At 61.5% G+C, this 21,350-nt stretch overlaps 2 protein-coding genes across 2 annotated transcripts in view; both read right to left on the reverse strand.

The window, feature by feature from the left end:
* CABP7 (calcium binding protein 7) lies at positions 1 to 10,457 on the reverse strand. Its single transcript, XM_024120512.3, has 5 exons — positions 10,349 to 10,457; positions 2,980 to 3,123; positions 2,054 to 2,166; positions 1,590 to 1,743; positions 1 to 1,365 (listed from the first exon to the last, which is right to left on the reverse strand). Exons 1-5 carry the CDS (start codon positions 10,455 to 10,457, stop codon positions 1,238 to 1,240), a joined length of 648 nt encoding a protein of 215 aa, XP_023976280.1. The 3' UTR covers positions 1 to 1,237.
* Positions 10,458 to 10,617: 160 nt separating this feature from the next.
* NF2 (NF2, moesin-ezrin-radixin like (MERLIN) tumor suppressor) overlaps positions 10,618 to 21,350 on the reverse strand; it is an 84,578-nt gene continuing 73,845 nt past the window's right edge. Inside the window, exons 15-17 of the mRNA XM_028480530.2 lie at positions 19,351 to 19,510; positions 17,807 to 17,892; positions 10,618 to 11,044 (exon numbers count right to left, since the gene is read on the reverse strand). Of these exons, the coding sequence (XP_028336331.1) occupies positions 10,618 to 11,044; positions 17,807 to 17,892; positions 19,351 to 19,510 (673 nt within the window). The remainder of the gene's footprint in view (positions 11,045 to 17,806; positions 17,893 to 19,350; positions 19,511 to 21,350) is intronic.

Raw genomic sequence — 21,350 nt, forward strand, 5'->3', positions numbered from 1 at the left:
CGGTGACCGGTGCTTGCTGCCCTTCTCCCTTGGGGGCCGGCAGAGGCTCAGCACAGCCGGGCAGGGGGCGGCCAGCATGGCTGTGACTCGCCCAGGCGAGCAGTAGCCCCAGATCTGGGGAGGGGAGCTGAGGACTCAGTCTGCCGTCCTGGCCCCCACATCAGCCCGTGCTGAGCTGGTGCCCGACCGTGAGATGGCACAGCTCGGGCAGGGATGGGAGCTGGGTCTCCAGCCTGGATGGTGTGGAGAAGCAGGCGACCCAGGAGGACGGGCCCTGAGCTTGGGAGAGTGGCCTGGCTGAGCTTCCTGGCACTGACACCAGGGGTGGCTTCTGCCCTGGAGGAGCCCCCCAGTCGGTAGGGAGACCACATAGGCTGCTCAGGGGATTCGCAGCCTCTGGGTCCCAGCTCTGCTTCCTGCCTCCACTGCACTCCACTGTGCTGGGGTGCTGGTGGGCGATGTGGCCCTCAGGTCACTGGGCCTCTGGTGGGGGGCCCAATGGGTGAGGTGGCAGCTGGGCCACCTCAGATGCTCCATCTTCCGTGAGCTGCCCTGCCTAAAAATCACCATTGATGGGGGAACTGAGGCCAAATCTGGGAGCCCTCTGAGCCTCAGGGTCCTCATCTTTGAAATGGGCTGATTCTCTAGCCCTAGTGGGTGTTTGGAGGAGGGCTGGGTTTGAGTCTAAGCAAGGTCAGAGGAAGGGACTCAGCAGAAGGCCGGGGGCTTCCTCAGGCCATGCCAGGGAGAAGGGCCCAGGAGACCCCAGCCTTGTGTTGCCCTCCAGGAGGAGGCTTTCTGTCCCCTGCACTCCCCTCCATGGCCCTGGGCAGACCTGAGGGACCAGGGTTGGGTTGGCTATGTGGCCCTGGGCACACAATGCCTCCTCCTGCCCGAGGGACCTACAGCTACTGGGCCCTGTATAAATTCCTCCTTAATTTCCCAGGAGCCCGTGCACAGCGGGAAAAGTTAGTGCTACATACAGGCCAGGGTGGGGCACGGGCAGGGTGCAGGCAGGGCCAGGGCCGTCCTCAGAGCCACCACCAGGCCCTCTGCAGCTGGGCCACAGCTCCATGCAAGGCCTGTGGGGCGAGTGGGGTGGTGCCGCTGGACGCCCAGGCCCTGAAGTACACGCGGTGGTGGCCCAGGGAGTCGGTGGAGGGAGAGGACTGCGGGCGGCGTTGGTTGTGGAGGGGGCCCCACGCACCGCGCGCCCCACGGGGCACCCAAGTGGCGCCTATTTCATGCCGCTGCGCAGCACCTGGTTGGCTGCGATGAGCATGACGCTGATGATGAAGGCGATGGCGAAGGCGCAGATCAGGCTCTTGCGCACACACGTCTGACGGATCTGCTGGTTGGAGCAGGCTGTGGCCACCCACCGCCGGGGAACGCCAGAGAGAGAAGGGGACAGCCAAGTGGTGGACTCAGGAGCCGCCTACCCTTCTGCACATGGGCTCGTCCCGCGGGGCACACGGGGACGCAAGGTTTGGGGCAGGCAAGGAGGCCCCCAGCCCCCTTCTGCAAGCCCCTGGTTCCTCCCCTGCCCGAGCACTCGGCCCGCCCATGGGGTCCCGGGGTGGGTCACTCACTCTCCACGTCCACGGGGCACTCCTCCGCCGTGCCTAGGTGGCTCTCCTCCTCCGTCATGATGATGTTCTCAATGTCCTTCATGGACAGGTGCTCACAGAAGGTGTCGTGGAGCAGCCGCTTCAGCTCGTCTACGGTCAGCTTTTGCATGTCACACTTGGGTGGGGGGAGACACAGTGCTGTGGCCACCAGCACCACCACGGTCCCCCCCAGCACCTGCAGCCATACAAGCCAGCGACAAGCCTCCAGATTCTGGAGGGCTGGGAACCACTCACTCCATTCTCTGAGTCCTCGACCAACACCAGCCTCCCCAGGGAACCCCATGGCCCGCTGGGAGACAAGACGTCCAGTGGACAGAGCCTGGGGGTGTCATCCCCCCCTTTATGGTGTGGGCCCGACCCTTCGCTGGCCCAGTACAGCCCTTCACTGTGCACACAGCCCTGGGTCCCAATCAGCCAGGGAGTACCTTCCAGAAGACGGTGTCGAAGTCAGTGCCGTGGAATTTCTCTGGGATCCCTGAGGTGGAGAGCTTGGGTCCCAGGAGGGTCACAAACTCCTCGAAGTCCACTTGGCCATCACCTAGAGCGGGCACAGTTCCAGTCAGCTGGTGAGGCTGCACCTGGGCACCGTGGGCCACCATGGGACATCAGGCAGGTCCCCTCCTCAGAGCCTGATGTGCCAGTCTCTGGGCTGATTCTGAAGCCACCGAGTGTGCTGAGACCCCACCTGACAAGGTGGGGGTGGGGGTGGCGTGCAGCAGGTGGGCCCTGAGCAGGCCTTGCATGTGGGAGACACGTTTCCCTCTGAACCCTACATGGCTTCCCAGCACCCTGCTGCTGTCCCGGAGCAGGTGTGGGGCCGGACATCCTCCCCACCACACAGACAGGAAATGAAGCTCAGGATGGGGGACCGCCTGCCCAGGTCATCACCTGCTCTCTGGGTGGAGATGAGGTGGGGAAGGCAGCCAGAGGAGGATGAGCGGAAGGCACTGGGCATTACTGGTTCTTATGAGTTTTTCCTTGATTAAATGCCAGGTGGCAAATATTTACAACTAAATTGATTTTTTATTTTTGGTGATGGGAAGTGGGGTATTTAGTATATCCGTTCTGCTTTCCTGTACTTTAAAAATTTCTTGGAACACAGAGTGAGAGGGGCAGAATCTCCAGCCTTTGGGTATGGCTGGGGCTGTCACACTCTCTCTAGCCTCAATTCTCCAGGCTGAGAAATGGGGCCAGACCTGGCTGCAAACCCAATCCATGGGCTTGGAAGGCTGGCTGGGAGTGGGGAGAGTGAGAGGCCCCCCATGGGCTCAGTCTTGGTGGCTCAAGCCCCAGACTTGCCCCCCACAACACCAGGTGAGGGGTGAGGAAACAGGCAGGGGGCAGGGCTCACCGTCCATGTCCAGCCGCTGGATGATAACCTCCAGCTCCACCTCGTTGGGCATGTATCCCAGGGAGCGCATGGCCGTGCCCAGCTCCTGCTTGGAGATGAAGCCATTGCCATCGCGGTCGAAGACTTTGAAGGCCTCTCGGATCTCTGTGGGAGGAGCAGAGCAGGTCAAGACCTCACTCCTGTCCCCGACAGCCCACTCCCCAGACCTCCAGGATCCCAGATGCCACAGCCTGAGCCCGGGATGGAGAATCCCCCCCTTCCCCTCTAGAGCCCAAAGGTCTGGTCAGAGACAATTGGCAGGTGACTCAAGAGTCCGCTACAGCGCTGCCTCCCTGGAGCTCAGGGCAGGCCAAGCAGGCAGCAAAGGTGCCCAGGCCCCGCGGCAGTGACAAGACCGCCCCGGGGGTCTCCGGCTCCGCGTGCCAGGCTCCCACAGCCTCTCTAGGCGTGCTCACGACGACCCCGTGTGGCCGGTACCACGGGTCCCACGGTGCAGGGGAGGACGCCGGGCTAGGCAGCCGGTCTTCTGTGAGCTGCCGAAGGCTTCCCTGCCCACCCCCCGCTCCGTCCCCTCACCCTTCATCCCCATCGCACTTCCTCCCCAGGCTCAGTTCCTTAACACCGGCCAGCACTCATTAATGGCGGCCACGTGAGGCAGCCGCGGCTCCAGGCTAATGGGCTGACAGCTCAGTGCAGACAGCCTCCCAGACGGAGCCCAGGGTTTGGGGGAAGACAGAGGATGGATGGAGCAGCCCCAGGCCAGCTCAGGTGAGGGGGGCTCACTCCCCCCCACCACACCCATTGTATGGAGGGGGAGACAGGCCTGAGGACCTGGGTGACTCAGGGGTGGGGAGCAAGGCACTGGGCTGGGAGCCTGGGAACAAGCAACCCCGTGAGTGACCTTGGGCCAGCCTCAGTCTTACCCACAGTAAAATGGGCGGTAATGGTGTAAGGATGAAAGGGTTTTACCAAGGACATCCAGGAACTGTTGAGGGTCGAAGGGTCCTAACCTCTCCCCGTTCACTCTTTTTCACCTCTGTTTCTCTGTTTGCTGTCCCTTCATTGTTACTCAGCCCAAGAAGGGTCCTACAGAACATTTCTCGTTGATGGGGAGTCAATCTCAATCCACTCCCACCCTCTCTGCTCCAGCTCCCGGGGGTGTCCTTGTTCAGTTCGTGGGCAGACGTGAGCTCATGCGCACGCGTGCAAGCGTGCGTGTGTGCATGCGAGCGTGCATTTGGAAGGAGAGACAGACGAGATGCTCCACACTGCCCGCCTGGAAAATGAGGCCCAGAGAGGCTCGGTGGCCAGTGTGGGGTCAGGGCTGTTTCTGGTGAGGGCAGGAGTTAGTCTGGCCCAGGCCTGGCCTAGAGGGTCTGTGAGCCCCTGAAACTGACTGTGGGATCCTGCACCTTGGGGTCATCCCCTGATTCCGCTGGACCCACTATAGCCCAGAGAGGGTGGCCATGTGTCCCAAGCCACACAGCAAGGTGGCTTGGGCTGAAGCCCCAAAGTTCATCAGGCTCCTCCCACCTGGCATCTACAGCCAATGCCTGGAGGTTCCAGATGACATGCAGGCCAAGACAGAGTCAGTGGGCCACACCTGAGTTGCCTAGGCCCCCAGACCCTCTGACTCTGGACCACCCCTTACCCATCCCAGGCAGGGCCTGAGAACCTGATCTCCTAACCAGTGGCCCCTTGGCCAGGAGAGCAGCTGGGAAGGGAGATCTGGGCCAGGCCCAGGGGCTTCTGTAAACCCTGGACTCTGGAAACTCCAGGCCAACTCCCACCTGAATTTTCCAGGGCCACGGAGGAGGTAGTGAGCTCCCCATCCCCAGAGGTGTGTGAGCAGAGGCCCAGCAGTTACGGAGGCTGCTGAGGGAATTCCAATCACCTGGGAGTCTTTGGGTTCAGAGGAAGGCACTGGCCATGCAGCCAGGCACACCTTCTGCCCAGCCCTCCACACACACACTTAGGTTTCTGGCTGGCACTGTTGGCCTCCTGACCCAGCCACGGGCTCTGCCCACCTCAGGTGTCCTGAACTCCAGCCCTAGGGGCCCTTTCAGTCATGGTGGGCACCAGGGCTGCTCCACCTCCAGGCCTTTGAATATGAGGCTCCTTTTGCTTGGAATGCTCTTCCCCTCACCATGGTGAATTCTGATACATCCCTGGTTCCCAGCGTGGATGGCATCATCTCCCTGGAGCCCTCCCTGCCCCCACAGCTGACTCTGGCCCTCCTCTGGGCTCCCACAGACCCCACTCTTCCCCCAAGGATTCCTTCCTGACCACACCAGATTGTGAACTATGAGACGCCATGAGAGCAGGAGCCAGGTCAGTCTTGCTCACCGCTGTGTCCCCGCTACCTGGAACAGTGCCTGTCATTCAAGCATAACCATTTGCTAATAAGTGGTTAAGTGAATGAATGACTGATTCAGGGAGCCCACCCACCCATCTGGAGCACACACACAAAGGAGCTGACCAGAAGTTCATGCTCCACTTGGTGTGGGGGTCATCACTCAGAGCCCATTTACTCTTAGTTTACAAATGATCCTAGTAAGGGCAAGCGTTTGCTTTCTACTCCCCAAGCAGGCAAGAAGCAGGAAGGGAGGCTGAGGATGCTGCTTGTCCCCTTGTGCAGTCCCTAAGGACCCCCTCACTCCATGGGCCACCCAGAGGGGGGGGATCAGGCCGAAGTCAGGGGTCGGGGAACCATCCTCAGACCCCCCCAGGTCAGGGGCTGGTTTGGGGAACCCAAGACAGGCACCCCATCCTTCTGGGTCCTTGGTCGGGAGAGCTCAGGGTGGGATGGCAAAACCCTGGACCCACAGTGGGGCTGCAGTGGGTGCTGGCTCCCTCCCCTGCAATGAATTGGGGTCCAGGCTGTCCCTCCCACACTGACAGGGGCCAGGTGTGGCTCCCAGAGCCCAGGGCTGCTTCAGTTGGAGCCCCTGATCTCCTTCTAAAAGTCCTGAGAAAACGCACAGGAGACAGTGGAGGGCAGGTGAATCTTGGCGTCCGTGGGCAGGCGACAGGCCCAGGGGCAGCCCTTTCTCAGGCAGAACTAACCTTCCAAGACCACTAGATCAATCCAAAGACCGCCACCTCCTCATTCATGTGTCGCCTCAGCCACTCCTCCCTGGCACGCCTGGCTCACACCTCAGTCTTACTCTGTGTCCTCGCCCTTGCTCAGAGCTGTGACCCAGCACCAGCTGATTTCTGAGGCCAAGTTCAGGGATCACCTTCTCGGCCAGAGAATCAGAACTAAGTCACACAGATTCAGGGTCAGATCCCAGCTCTCCCACATCCTGGTAGGGTGCCCTTGAGTGGGTGTTTGCTCACCTGTACAATGGGGCTGCGGAAATGACTAAATAAGAAAATCAAGCATGTAAGTGCTTGGCTGGGGCTGGGCCTGGCTCAGAACAGGATGCTATAAATCAGAACATCCCAGACGTTCTGGCAGAGCCGGAAGGAGAGGGAGGACTAGGGGAGCTTCAAGCACCAGGCCGGGCTTCCTGTTTGCTGGTGCCAAGCCTTGGGGGCCCGGGCTTGGAGTCTGGCTTTGCCACTTAGCAGCCGAGTGACCTGGGCAAGGCACCTCCCTCTCTGAACCTCAAGAGCCTCGCCTGTGAGATGGGAACGTGACTCTTGCCCCATCTCTGAAGGCTGGACTCTGCTGGGGGCTCCCAGAGTGGGGTGGGTGTCCTGTTGCTGCCGCCGCCATCGGCACATCCCAGCTGGGCACGTTTCCCCAAAAGCCTCGCTCTGTTCGCTCCCCACGAGGCCGGGGAAAGCCTGCCGTGCTCCACCTTGGCATGGGGAAGCCTGGCCCAGGCAAGGGCTGGCAGGGCCTCTGGGTTTCCGGGCCGACACTGGTCCCTACCTGCCACCTCCAGCCTGACGCCCTCAATCCCCTCCCCGTCCCGAGGAGCTGTGTCAGGGCCTGACTCCCCAACTGCCCCCAAGGGATGACAGCACTGTCAGGGAGCCAGAGGCCAGAGAGGGGATGCGTGGGCTGGAGGTCACTTTGAGGGGAGCAGTGTCTGTCCTCTGCGGCGACGGCCACTCTCCGCGGCATTGGCCTCGCGCCCCAGCAGTTTGGCCTCCCCGAGATTCCAGCCTGACAGAGGCGGCTGCTGGGCTTGCAGAGAAGAAGGGCAGGAAAAGGGGCTCCTCTGCCCCCCCGTACCCCGAATGCCCCCGTTTGGCCACTCTCATTGCAGCCTCCACCATCTGACTGAGCAGGTCAAGTGCCAAGCCCAGACCTCTGTCCTGGTGGTTGCCTGTCCATCTGTCTTCCTTCTCCTCTCTCAGAGGGACAGCCAGGCTAGGGCTTGCAGCTGCCCCAATCCCCACCCTCAGGTGCTCAAGCCCATCGATGCCACTGGGGTCAGCCTCAGCACTGCCACAGGCCAGGGGGGCTCTGCTGTGTGCATCTCAGGGAGAATCTGGGAGATCCTGTACCTCCGCCTCAAGGGAGGCTGGGGGACCCAGACCAGCCCTGCCTAGCCACATCTACCCTGCCAACTGCCATCCAGGGGTCCCCAGGTGCCTCTGTCAGACCTTCAAGGCCGTTTCCACCCACCCTCTCCCCCAGCCTGCCTTTCTGGCCTGGCCCCCCTGCATACCCCGTGTTCCTTCCTCATGGGCCTTCCCCGACCCCCACCCCTCAGCCTCCCCGCTGCTGCATCCTGGTCCCTGAGTCCCCACTGCATGTCAGGCCCTGTGCTGAGCACTTCCATCACATCCTCTGTCACTGGCAGCCCTGGGGAGGGGCAATGTCAACCCCCTTTTACAGATGGAGAAACCGAGGCAAGAGAGGCAACTGATTGCCCAAGGTCACTCCATAAATTGAGGGAGCAGAGAACTCGAACCCACCACTGCTTGGCTAGGAAGCCCTCACCTTAAGCCGGTGCTCTCCACCTCCCTTCCTAGTCCTCCTCGCCCCTCGGACTAACCAGCCCCTGAATTTCTGCAGGCAGGCACATACTGTGTGTAGCATTTCATCCCAAGCTGCCGGGCTCCCTCTCCTCGGCACGTGTGGCTCCCCCAGTGATGGGCATCCTCCCAGCAAAGAGCCTGGGTCTTACCCACACTACCCTGGGGTGGGAGCACTGACGAGGCACTGGGGAGGTGGAGGGGGCAGAGGGGGGATCTGTGCCGTGGATGGTCACCCTTCCCACCCAGCCCTGGCACTCAAGGCCCACTGGGGCCTGCAGAGACTTGGTCTCCTAGGAGAAGGGCTTCCAGAGTGCCTGTAGCCAACAAGAGGGCCGATCACAGAGGACTTCCTGTCTTCATCCATGGCTGCCTGCAGGCCGGGAGATGGGCTGGGGCCACCAGACATCTGCTTGCTCCATGACGCCCCCCCTCACCCCAGGGAGGGCTCTGTCCTTCAGATGCCCCCTGTGCCAGGTCCTTCTGCTTCACAGGGCCCAGGAGAAGTGGACAGGAGAGGAGCAGGGAGTGCATTTTGGTGTGGCTGGTGACTAACGTTCCTGGGCTCCTGCCAACATGTCCGCCATGCGGTCCAAGGGGAGCCTGCGGCCTCTTTGCCCCTGCACTGCCCGCCCTGTGCCCTGCTCACCCCTGCACCCCAGCCTCCTCAGCTTCTCCCCTTCCTTGGGGTCTGTACTCCAGGGCTGGGAGATCAGGAGAGGAGGGACCAGTGAGGTCCATAGCAGGGCTGCCAGGGTCATGGTGGGGTGCTGGGAGCAAGAGGAGGGAATGAGGGGAAAGCTGCCTGGTGTAGGGGGACAATGTTTACCCCTGCCCGCGTGGCCAGGAGGAAGGTGTGGAGGAGGGTCTGTGGAGGGGAAAGTGGTAAGAGGTTTGCGGTGGCCCAGGGCAGGAGAAGACAGTGTTAGGGAAGAGACAGCCTATGCCCCATCCCCTGCCCTCTTGTCCCTCATCATACTCCCTCCTTTTCCCAGGCCCTGGATGAGACTTTTTGTTCCTGGGCTTCAGCCCAGACAGGGCAGGGACTTGGGCTTTGGAATTCAAGGCCAGAGACCCAGTAGCAGCACCCATCCATCTGTCCTGCCCGCCTCAAACATCAGGCTCCATTTCCATGGCTCTCCCAAACTCTGGAGGCTTTTGGGGGGACTTGGTGAGAAGCAGGCGGCTCATAGTCTGTGGTGCAGTGCGGGGGTGGGGGTGGGGTGGGGTGGGGGTAGCTGCCTTCTCCCGTTGATCTTCCCCCTGATCCCGTCTGACTCCCCCAAGATCTGCTCCCTCCAGGGTTGGGGGATGAGGCTGGATCTCTCTCCATGGCTTGTGCTCCCACCATCATCCCTGACTGCACTGGTGCCTCAGCTGCAGCCCCCAAAGGCCCTGTTGAGTCCCAGATCGCAGAGACCCCTGGACCTAAGGTACGTGAAGAGAGGCCCAGCTTCTGGGTGATTGCAGCCCATCCCTCAACAGCAGACAAGCAGATCCCTGGGGGCCAAGACTCCCATCAGCCCAGAGCCCCTCACTCCACTCCATATGGGACCCCAGGAGGTCTGGGAGGAGGGAAAACCTGAGCACCTGTCCCCAGCCCAGTAGGGAAAGAGCTCGCAGGCCCCAGGGGTCTCATCGCTCCTCAGAAGCCTCTGTCCAGGGACCCTGGCCTCTGCCATCTGCTCTGATCTCGCCTAGCCTGCTTCCTAAGGTCCCCATTCATGTCCAGAGGTGGAGGGACTCCAGGGGGACAGATTTAGGTCCCGGCCTCTCTGCCTTTCCCTACCAGGCTTGGTTATCTCAACCAAGCCTCCCAATCTGGCCACTTGTTGTCGCCACCACCTCCCGGGCCGCCTTCCTGGCGCTCCAGGCTAGGGGTCGCCGCAGGGCTGTGGGGAAGGGGCTACGGCCGCAAGAGGGGCTGCGGGCAGCCCGGGAGCCGGCAGGAGCAGGGCAGTCGCCCTCTCCCCTTCTCTCGCTGCCCGAGCAGACTGGATTTCAAAAGCGACACGAGCGGAATGTCAATGCCAGCGCAGAGCCGCGGGCGGCCGCCGCGGAGGGGATCAAGATGCGGGTGCTCTGGCCGGGCCGGCGGAGGGGGCACAGCTCAGACCCCCAAACCAACCCGCCGCGTTGCCGCACCGTCACCGCGGATTGCGCGGCCCCGTGACCCCGCTGCGGGGCCCGGCAAGTTTCCGCAGCGCGGGGGACCACGCGGGCAGGGACTGGGCCGCCCCTCCGCCTTGGCGACCCCCACCGCGGCGCCCAGGGGTGCGAACTCGTCCTGCCTCCCCGCGCAGCCGTTCAATGGAGTGCCCACCTGGCAGGCAGCACCTGCAGACAGCCCCCCGCCCCTGCGCCCCTAGACCGCGCTTCACCTGGGCGCACAGGTAGGAGGGCCGGCGGGCGGGGGTCCCGGCGGGGCACTCACCCTCGAGCTCGTCCTCAGGGATGTCCACGGGGCGCTGCTCCGACAGCAGGTTGGGCACGGTGTAGATGCCCCGGTACATCAACGCCGCCGTCACCGGGTGGAACGGCATCTTGGAGGATCCGCGCCCGCCCGCCCGCCGCAAACTTTGAGGTCGGGGCTCATGGGCCGGCGGCGGCCCCGGGGGCGGCTGGAGCGGGCAGGGCGCGCGGCTGTGGAGGGCGGCCCGGCGGCGGCAGTGGCGGCGAGGCGGGGGGCGCCCCTCCGGGGGCCTAGCGCCCCCGCGCCCCGGGCCGCCGGTCCATGCCGTCCCCTCCTTCGTTGGGCTCCCGGCCGGGGCCCCGCAGGGGCCGCGGGGGCGGCGCCGCTCGGGCCTCTCCGCTCGGGCCGCTGCGCGCTGCGCCCGCCGCTCCCGCTCCTCGGTGCCCCGCGCGCTCGGCGCTGCGCGCTGCTCGCCGCCCGCTGGTCCGCTCGCCGGCGCGGCCGCCCGGCCCGCCGCTCCGGTTCTCGCCGCCTCGCCTGCTCGCTCGCTCGCTCTGTGCCGCGCTGGCTGCGCTCCCCGCCTCCCCCGCCCGCCGCCCGCCCCCTTCGCGCTCCCGACCCCACCCCGCCCGCCCCTTCCCGCCGCCGTCCCCTGTGCGGCCGCCCCTCGCCCGCCGGGGGTTCCTTCTCCCCTTTGCCCCGGGCTCACCTTTCTCCCTGAGGAGGATCACTCGCCCCCCCAGCGCCCATACAAACCAAGTCCGCAGCCACCAGGATTAAATTAAGGTGGGGGTGGGGCCCTTCCTTCCAGCCCCTTGGCTGGCCCCCACCCCCCATGAACAGAGAGCCAGAAACTGAGGACCAGATACCTGGCAGCGAGGGGAGGTCTGCCCCAGGCGCCTGTGTCCTCGAAGAGAATCACACAGTGTTGGCGCCAGGAGAGGCTCCAAAGTGGGGAAACTGAGGCTGAGGGAGAAGGGCGTTGACCAAGGTCATGGGGCAGGGCCGGCAGGCAGGAGCTGAGGACAGCTCTGGGGCAGGCTTCCCTGCCCTGTGGCTGATACCTCGCACCTGACCTTGCCTCCAACAGTGGAGCCTCCTTCCCAAGCCCTCACCACCGCTCAGCCTGCAGAGAGGGAGCCAGGCCCCAGAGGCAGTGGGGGACAGAGAGGTGGCTGGGTTCCTGTAGGGACTGGTGTGAGGTTTTGTCAGTTCACACAGCTCCAGGTTAGACCTAATACTTGTGCAGGGCTCTCCCAGGCCCCAGAGCATGTGTGCGTGTGGAGTGAGGGGGCAGGTGTTCGTGGGAGCAGTATGCCTGTGTATGTATCCGTTATCCACGAGGGTGTGTACATGTGTTTTCGAGTCCACACGCAGATGAACGCATGTTGGGAGTGTGTGTGGACACCTGTGTGTGCCAAGGTTGTAAGCTGGGAGGGGAGGGCAGGAACCCGTGGGCAGGTGGGGGTCAGCGTGCAGCCCCTGGGTGTGGGCCTGTGTTTGCAGACGTCCATGCATATTTATGGAGGAGGGATTGACCCTCTGGCCTCGCCGTGGCCCCAGCTGCGGACCCCGCCCCTTGAGGCCCCATCGGAACCACCTCCCTGCCCCCTTTGGTCCAATCAGCCCTCGGCCCCAGGGGGAAAGCTGATTGCCACGGCCCTCCACGGCCCTGCCCTTCCCAGGCTGATTACATTTTTCCGCTTTTGTCGCTGATTAATCACAGCCCTGTCTCATGGCCTGGGGAGAGGGGCTCAGGGAGGGATGCCAGCCTTGGCTGAGCTGGGCTGGGCCAGGCCTGGGCCCCAGCACTTCTTGGACTTGGCTGTGGACACGGCTCGCAGCAGCATCTACAACCTGCAGAGAAGCCAGGAAGGACCCCAGCTGTTTGTCTGTCTGTCTCCCCAGCCTCTATGGGCCAGCTGGGTGCCCATTAGGGCCTGGGGCTGGGGGCGGTGTGAGGCCCCAGAAAAGCCCCTCCCGAAGCCCTCCTAGTCCACCTGTCCCGGGTCTGACATTCCACCCTTAGAGCTGAGTGCTTTGAGCTCCCTTGGGTCTTCTGCTGGAGCAGAGGAATGGGGAAGAAAGAACCTGGACCTCGGAGCCAGACAGACCTGGGGCTGCTGCCGTGGGACCTTAGTCACCTCCCTTAACCTCCTGCGGCCTCGGTTTCCTTCGTGAAGTGAGGGTGGCAGTGCTACCTCCCGGGCAGTGTGAAGATGAAGAGATGTAACATATGAGAGGTGCCTGGCAGGGCCTCCCTGTGTCTCTTGGGAGTTTACTATTAGCATGAAAATCCCCCCGAGGAATATGCAATAATAATAATTATAGCTGCAACTTACTGAAGGGGAGCATGAATGACAGCAGCTCAATCCTTTGGTGTTTACTGAGTGGCTAGCCAGTTCTAAATCAGGAGCCCCACGTGTAGGGGAGGTGGGCTGGAACCTGCTGAGGAGCTGGTGGGAAACCCAGTTCCTGGTGACTTTCCAAGAGGCTGCCACACTGCACGTTGGCGCTCGCCAGACGGAGCTCCCGTTGCATCCCCTGTGGCTCCCGGCTGTGCTGTCCAGGTAGAGAATCTTCAAAGGACGGGCAGAAACAGTCCCCGAGTAAATCAAGCAAAAATCAATTGTGTGGGCCTGACTAGCACTACCTGCAGGTCTGTACTGAGGGAAGGTGTGGGCGTCTGCTAAGACATGGGCCCTCCTCCTGGCCTCAGCCTTGGTCTGTGACCATCTTGTGACCAGGCTGCTCCCTGGGACAGGCTCCCACCAGGCCAAAGGGACAGGACCCTCCAGGTTTATAGCACCAAGGGATTATAGCACCAAGGTCGTGGTGTACCCCACTGCTTGGGTCATTCTTGACCTCAGGCCAGTCGCTCTCATCTCCCCTGGTGCAAAGCCATGGCCCATGGAGCTGGCTGTGTGTCCAGGGAGCTTCCACACGCCACCAGCTGCACCTGGGCTACACCTGGGCTGTGCATATGACCTGCACAGAGTCCCCTAAGACTCTGAAGGCAGTTTGGCCACACCACACTCATGGTCAAGGGCACCCCCATTCAGGGAGCTGAAGGGACCAGGTTGGGTCATGCAGCGTTATGAGATAGAGCTGGGGTTCAAGCTCAAGGCAGGAGCTGGGTAGGGATGGGATGGGAATCCAGGCTCTGGGCCATGCTGCTCTCTCCCTGCCCTTCCAGGGTCAGAGGAACGCCACCTCCTCTGGGAACCTTCATCAACCTCCTCGGCCCTCCGGTGGGCAGCCCCTAGCTGCTAGGTCCTGCAAGCAAGCCAGGCTGGGAGTCACAGGATGAGGGGGAGCTGCTTGTACCTGGGGCTCACAGAGCAAGCGCCAGAGGGCTGGGCAGCATGGTTAAGGCCGAAGCTCATTGCCTGCTGAAGGGCAGGTGGGGGGGCAGTTTTTACAGAGGAAGGACATGGAAATGGGGCTTTCGGTTGAGGAGGCAGTGCCATGAGCAGTAAGAGCTCTGCATGGAGAATCCAGAGCTGGACATGTGCCTCTGGGTGTCTCTGAACCTCAGCTTACTCACCTGTTAAATAGGAACACATCCAGCCCCCAGAGTGAATGCTTAGTTCCTGCACGCGAAGTGCTCAGGCACGGAACATGGTGGCTCTTACTATGAGTCAAGGGAACTCCAGGAGGAGGAGCAAGGGTGGGCAAAAGCTCAGAGATGTGTGAGGACCCCACTCAGCTCTGGAAGGCAGAGTCCGGGTCTGCACCCCCCAGATCCCAGTGCCTGGCACAGGACTGGGCTGGGCTTGGGAAAGTGGCAGGGACTGGATGAACATCTGCTGAAAGAATGAATGAGAGAATGAATGAATGAACAAAGGATCACACACCAGCCCACCCGCCCTTCGGCGTTGCAGCCCCGTCCTCTCCTCTGCACGTCACAGGGGAGCAGATGGTGAGATCACAAGGTGTGAATTGTGTCTGTCACTCCCCCATCTGGGGAAGGTGCCGCTGCCATCACACTGCATTCGCTGGGGTGCCACCAGGAGACTCGTGGGCCCTCCAGAGAGGGGTCTCCACAGACTTCCCCCACTAGTCCTTGGCTCAGGGTGCTGGAAACCCGGGGAGAGGTGCCCCATCTGTGACTCTGGGAGAATCCACCAAGTGGCAGGGAGGCAAAAGGAGAGAAATGGGTACTACCCTGTCCAGAGGCTGGCTGCCTCCCTGCCAGAGACTGGAGCCCTCTCCTCTCAAAACCAGCATGTTCCCCAGCATCCTGTCGCCACCCACATTCAGCACCAGGGAGAGCTACTGGCAGAGCCCAGGGCCAAGCCATACCAGGTAAAGTTGTGGAAGGATCCGGGAGGGCCTGACAGGCAATACATGAACCCATTATCCAGAAGAGGATACCAAAATGGAGGGAGGGCAAGCACCAAGCTCAAGGTTTTGCTGGGGCCGCTGACCACAGCCCTGCCCAAACTTGGGGACTGCTGGGGGAGGCAGGGAGGTGCTGGTGGGGGAAGGGCACATCCAGGGAGGGCAGAGGCTCTGGCCTCTGCTCCTTGGCTAGGGAACAATATTGTTCCAAGAACCCGCTGGGGACAGTGTGTGGAGATGAATAAAATATTCATCATCCGGGAAAACTCATACAGTCACTTGATGAATAATGGAATTTATAGACCTGCAGAGGCAGACCCAGCCGTGAGGGGTGCGGGCCAGGACCCAGAGGCCCCTGTCTGCTCTGATCTTGCCTTGCCCTGGGCACCTTCTCTGAGCCCTTAGATGCCCAGCTCCCACAGGTGACAGGGGTAGACAGGACAGAGCAGGAGGCAGAGTCCATGAGAGGGAAACAGGGTGAAAGGGACAAGTCCTTGAATTTGTTACTCCTTGAGAATCAGCTTGGTGGTAGAAAAAGAGCACTGAACTTGGAGTCCATTGCGCCTGGGGTGAAACCTGGCTGCTGTTACCAGTTCTGTGCCCTGGGTGTGACACCCAGTCCTGCCTCAGTTTCCTCCTCTGTAAGATAGGGTTGACTCTGCCACTACCCAGCCAGGGTTGCTGGGATCTAATGAGATGACAAAGGTGACAGTGCCTGGTACCTCTGTCCCTGGCACACATAGTGCTGGGACATGTTGCAGAGAGGTTGGACCTTTAGAGCCTCCCTTTCTGGCTCTCACACTACCCTGGGCCCAGAAATGGTCTGGAAGGCAGAGGGAGGCATGGCCATAGGAGCAGAGAAGCTTCTAGTCCTTGGGTCAGGGTTTGATGTCAATAAGTGCAAGAAACCTGGCCTGGGAGAGACAGACACAGGCACTCACCCAGGCACCCCCCACCCCAGAGAGTCGGCTTGGCTGGGGCCTGGGCAAGGGCACTTTTAAAAACCTTCCCAGGAGCTTCCAAGGGTTAGAACCGCTGCTCCAGGGAAGAAGGCTTGGTCGGGGAAACTGAGTCTGGGCAAGGGTGAGAAGAACTTGGTGGTGTCCAACCCAGGAAATGACAGCGATCCCTGCCCCTGGTCCCCTTTGGGCCTCTGTCTCCCGCTTTGGGCAGGCTGCTGACTGGCTGGGGCATCAGAGGCCCAGCCCCTGCTCCAGGCCCACTTCCTGAGTGACAGCTGTGGCGGCTGGCAGGAGACAGGCGTGAGGCAGCTCCTAATTGCTCTGGGCTCCCAGATCCCTGCCTCAGTCTGTCGCCTCTGATGAGATGCTTGACCGATTTGCCCAGGGCAGCCACTCCTCCAGAAGAGGCCCCAAGTCCTGCCGCCGGAGCATCAGCCAAGGGTGTGGGTGGGAGGAGGGGAGGGTGGGAGGGTGCTTCACCTGGGAATAAGGGTACCCCTTTCTCAGGATGAGCACAGGAGGAGGATGACAGGGAAGGTACTGAGCCCGGGGCCCAGGGCAGAGCACAAACGTTCGCCGTCACTGCTCCTGTGGTGTCTCAGAGGGGTCCTTGCGGTGCCTGGGACCGGCAGCCTTTAGCACACCAGGCTGAGTTCTCAGGCTGGTGCCTACCTCCCTGTCTCCAGCTGCCCAGGCCCTTCCCCCACCCCTCCCCTGCCCCTGCCCCTCCCCTGTTGTGGAAGCACCTCCAGGGCAAGGGCTGGAGATCAGACAACTGAACCCTCTGGCCCTCCCAAGGGGGTTCTCAGATCCTGACAGCTCAAATTCTTTCTCAGGAGAAGCAAATTACTTACCTGGCTTCAATCATCCAGCCCAACATTTACCTTTCTCCTTGTGTGAGCTTCTGCCTCCACCTGCCACCATGCAGCCTGGGTGCTGCCTGTGTTTGCACACCTCCAGGGACGGGGAGCTCACTCCCCCCACCTCCAGGCAGGGCAAGCATTTGCCTATTCCCTGGCCTCTGCCTTTGTGCTCCAAGATCTCCCCTGTGCTGAGACAAGGCACTGAGGATCCCCCAAAGGAGCACCTGCTTGTCACCTGGGAGATGGACAGTGCTGATCTATGAGTAGCTCATCAGAGTGGTGCCCCCAGCACAGTGGGGATATCGTGTAAGGATGGCACCTCGAGGCTGTGGGCAGAGGGCACTGTGGTAGCAGAGAGAGGGGGCAGGGGATGTGGGGACCAGGCTTTCAGATGAGTGCTTACGGCCCCTCATCCTGGGACTCAGCTGTGAGTCTGACGAGGGGAACGTGGGGGAGGCCCAGACTGGAGGCGCTGCCCAGGTAGAGGCTGGTTTTGCTGAAGTCCCTCCTCCCCTGCCCGCTTCCGATTCCGTAGGGAACAGGGCTATGATCTTTTGGAGTCCCTGACTTTGGGGGACAGGGCACTAGGACGCCAGGGGTGTGGGTGGAGGGACTTCCTTCTGAGCTGCTGAGTTAGGCCCCCAGCCCTGACCCTGGTCAGACCCCACTCAAGGGGCCGCTAATGGGCCTCTGGCCTGAAGTGCCCTGGTCGTGTCGAGCCTAAGTGATGATAAAATCGACAGCAGTTTAATTGGTAATTTTAATCCTGGACAGAGCAGTAATGGCGTTACTAATTGGATTGTTAGAGATTTGTGCTTTATGGCTATGTAATTAGAAGAGCTATGGAGGGCCAGGGTGAACTGGGGCGCCATGCAGGGCCAGGGGCAGGGAGCAGCAGGTGGGGGGGCCCTTCCCTGGCTGGCGTTGGGTCACCACTGGGACCTCCTGCTCTTCTGCTGCTCCTTCCAAGCAGGGCTCCTGGGGCAGCTGAGTGGGGCAGGGGCAGCCAGGGTCTACACATGCCCTTCTCAGACCTGGGGTTCCATCGTGTCGAGAGGAGAGGAGGAGGCCTTGGCGAGCACGACACGAGGGGACCTGTAAGTTCAAAGCTCAGTTCCCTATAGAACAGGGTAGAGGGGCTGCCTCAAGCCCAGCCCCTCCCTGTGCTCCCAGGGCTCTGGGGAATCAGAAAGAGGTCTTAGGTCCTCTCTCCCTGTTCAGTTCCCAGATGGGGAAACCGAGGCCCAGGGAGGGGAGGGGACAGCCTGTGTGTGTTCCACTCTGGCCTCATATGTGTGTCTGAGACTCACCAGCCCTGGAAACCGGCATTTGGTGGCTTTTCTGCACACACATCGCTGCCATTCTGCACCTGTGTGAGGGACACACGGGCTGACATCTGGAGCATGGAGAGGGGCTGAGGTGGGGGGGGTCCAGCCCCACCCCAGGCATGCAGGGCAGACATTGTGAGGTGTCTTGTCAGGGGGGCAGGGTGGAGAATCCTTTGGATTGAGTTCACAAGAAGCTACAACGATTTCTGGCACTCAATAAACATTTGCTGGATTCATTAATGAAGGAAAGAAAAAGAAAAAAGAAAAGGGAGGGAGGGAGGACAGACAGACCATGGACAGAGGTCCTCTGTCCAATGTTAGGCCCTTCCATTGGTCCGCTAAACTACCACTGGTCACTTTCCTAACCTAGGCGTAGTTCCCTCCACCTTCTTCCAAGGGAGCACAACGTACCTCTCTCCTCACCTCTCTGCCCTCAACTCTTCCCCTTGCTTACCTGCTCCAGCTGCCTCACCTGGCAGAGTGCCAGGCACACACCCGCCCCAGGGCCTTTGCACTTGCTGTGTTGTCTGCTAGAAATGCTCTCCCCCTAGACATCTTCATCGCTCACTCCTTCAGGTCTTTACTCAAAAGTCACCTTCCTGATGGGCTTTCCTTGGCCACACACTTGCTTAAAAAAACAAAGCAAAACACAAAAAGACAAACCACACCTGTTCTCCCACTGCCCTGCTTTATTGTCCTGGCTTGCACTTACCACAACCATAACACACCGTGGACTTTCTTTTCTTGCCTGTTGCTGGATTTTGTTCACGGCTGCATCCCTAGTGTTGTGACATAGAGCAGATGCTCCTACATAGTTAATGAATGAATGAATGCAAAGTTGGAGGCTCCCTACCGAGACAGCCCTGGGAGGTGAGGGCAGGTTGTGTGGGGGTGTGTTGTGCAGGTTGAGGGGGGCAGGAGGCTGACATGGGGTGGGGTGGTGACTGAGACCCCCCAACTGTGAGCCTTCCCTCTGGCTCCCCACCCCCCAGCATGGCTCCATAAGGAGCAGTGCCCCAGCGACCTACATCAGCAAATTACTCAGCAGATGGGGGCTGGGGAGATAAAAATCTCCATCCTCCTGCCAAGTGCTCCACCTCGGTTCCCTGCACTTGCGCGGCCATCAGCCTGACCCACACTCCCTTTCGGGTCACCCCATGGCCTCCAACTGCCTCTTTTGTGCTCCTCCCACAGGAATCGGCTACCTCTGGGGTGGGCTTTGGGACTCCAAGGAGACCCCTCCTCTGCTGGCCCCAGCTCCCTGTTCACAGGCAAGAGTTAGTGCCTGAAACCCCACCATCAGCACCAGGGTGCGTCCCTCCAGGGCGAGCGCCAGCCCACCTGCCTGGCCAGGCTGCCTCAGGCTTCTTCGTTGGGTGATGTATGGCCTAGTGGCCCTGCCAGGAAGCGACAGCAGATGGATGGGCAGTGCCGAGGGGTGGGCTCAGAGCCAGGAGCAGGAGCGGGCAGTGGGGGAGGCGCCTGGCTCTGGAGAAAGCCATTCCCGGAATGCCACCCTCCCTGACCTCGGGCAGGACAGGGAGTACGGAGGGAGCTGTGTCCCGCATGGCGCTCACACAGTGGCCCTCGGTGTGGGGAAGTGCAGGGGGCTGGGGTCTCTTGGCTCCTCCTGGCATCTCTCCAGGCCTCAGTTTCCTCCTCTGTAAAATGGCAGTGAAGCACCCACTGGGAGGTGGCAGGGAGGATAACCTGAGAGAATGCTCACCACGCACAGCCCCCGGACCCAGAGGCGTGCCCACTCCCAACGCTGTTAGCCCGCTGCTGGGCCAGGGAGGGGTTATCCCTAAAAGTCCGCTTCCTCCTCTCTGTGTCTCCCTCTGACCCCCTCCCCCACCTTCCCTCTCCTGGCCTTTGGGAGAATCGCACAGCCAGAAATGTAGAAGACCTTGGCAAATTTCTAGTTCAATCTCCCTCCAATTTTCCAGAGGGGAAAACTGAGGTCTTGAAGGAGGCAGGACCTGCCCAAGGTCAGGTGGGAGGGCTTGGGAGACCCCTTATGGTGATTCCTGAAAGAAGTCGCCTCTCCACCCCAGGAGGGTGGGGCACGAGGGGCTGGTGCCGCTGCCCAGCGGGTGGGGAAGAACAGGCAGGACAGTGCTGGGCACAGGGGAGGGGACCAGGAGGGCTGGTGCAGTTGCTGAGGCCGAGTCAGGATGCGCCAGACGCCTCCGTGGGATCTGTCTGCATCCAAGGAGACCAGGACACTGGGCGGACGGACGGCGCGTCCTTGCTGGCTGGGCCTGGAGGAGGGCTGGGGAGTAGGGGGGGTCATTCTGGGAACCAGGCTGCCTGTGGAGCCAGGCGGCATCTCCTGGCATCTGTTCACCTGCCCCGCTCCCCACAGGAGCCCGGATTCCACGTGGGGCTCTCGACGGCTGTGGGTACGTGCCACAGATGTACGTGGACAGGTCTGCTGGACGCATGAGGGGTGTGGGCCTGCGCATGTGCGTCTCTAGCCAAGTGTGTGTGCACACGTGTGTGCCAGGGTGGATAGGCACGTGCAGGAGTCTGAGCACCTGGGCCCCTAGAACCCAGGGCTGGGGCCCACATCACATGCATCTGGGTGTGCAATGCACTTTGCACGTGTGGGCCTCTCTGGACACGCAGGCATGGATGAGGTATGGGAGTACACAGGTGGGCGTGGGGAGAGACAGATGTTCACTGGGCACCCACCAGGCCCCGCACAATTCGGCCTCAGCTTTGGTCCAAAGCAATTGTCAAATGGGGAAACTGAGGGCAGCAGCCTGCCTAAGGCCCCCAGGGTGCCTGCCTGTAAATCCAGGAGAACCACCCGTGCCCCGTCCTCCTCACAAGGTGGGGCTCAGACAAGAAAGTGCACCCCTCAAGGTAAGAGATGGGAAAGGCTCTGCAGCAGATCATGGCAGCACTCTGGAATGTGAGTCTTACTTTGGAATCGTTCTTCTGAGCAGAATCCCAGGGTTGGAAGTGGCCTTTGAGGTCTCCTGGGGAGCCCCTGCTGCTAAGTCGGGGGGTGGGGGCTGACAGCCGGGACCCTTGCAGAGGAGGGAGCCCCTGCTGGAGGGTCTCGTCCCCTCTCCGAGCCTCTATTTCCCCACTTGTAGAATGGAGAGGACCCCTCTTCCTGGGTCCCTGCTGGAGGGCTGGAGACCCAAGGTCATCTCAGGGGTGAGGCAGTGGTCCCGCCATGCTCTCCTGCCGGTCTGGGAGGGGTGATGAGCCCAGGCCGGGGGAGGAGGGGGCTGAGGGATATGAGGCAGGGAGGCAGGCCTTCCAGTTCAGTTAGTGAAGGGATTTGTCATTTTAATGATGCGATATTTCTTGCCTGGCTCCTGTCCGTGGCAGCACGAAGGGGACAGCTGCCTCCCTGAATAAGTTGGTGCCTGTGCCGGTGGGGGCTGCCCTTGGACTCCCTCACCAAGCCAGGCTGAGGCTGGGGTCGAGGCTCAGATGCCAGGGATCAAGGGGCCAGTGGCTCCCACACATCCTCACCCCCAGCCCAGCTCTGCTTCTCCCTCTCTGTGTG

The sequence above is a fragment of the Physeter macrocephalus genome, chromosome 19 (genome assembly GCF_002837175.3).
Source record: "Physeter macrocephalus isolate SW-GA chromosome 19, ASM283717v5, whole genome shotgun sequence".
NCBI classification, from domain to species: Eukaryota; Metazoa; Chordata; class Mammalia; order Artiodactyla; family Physeteridae; genus Physeter; species Physeter macrocephalus.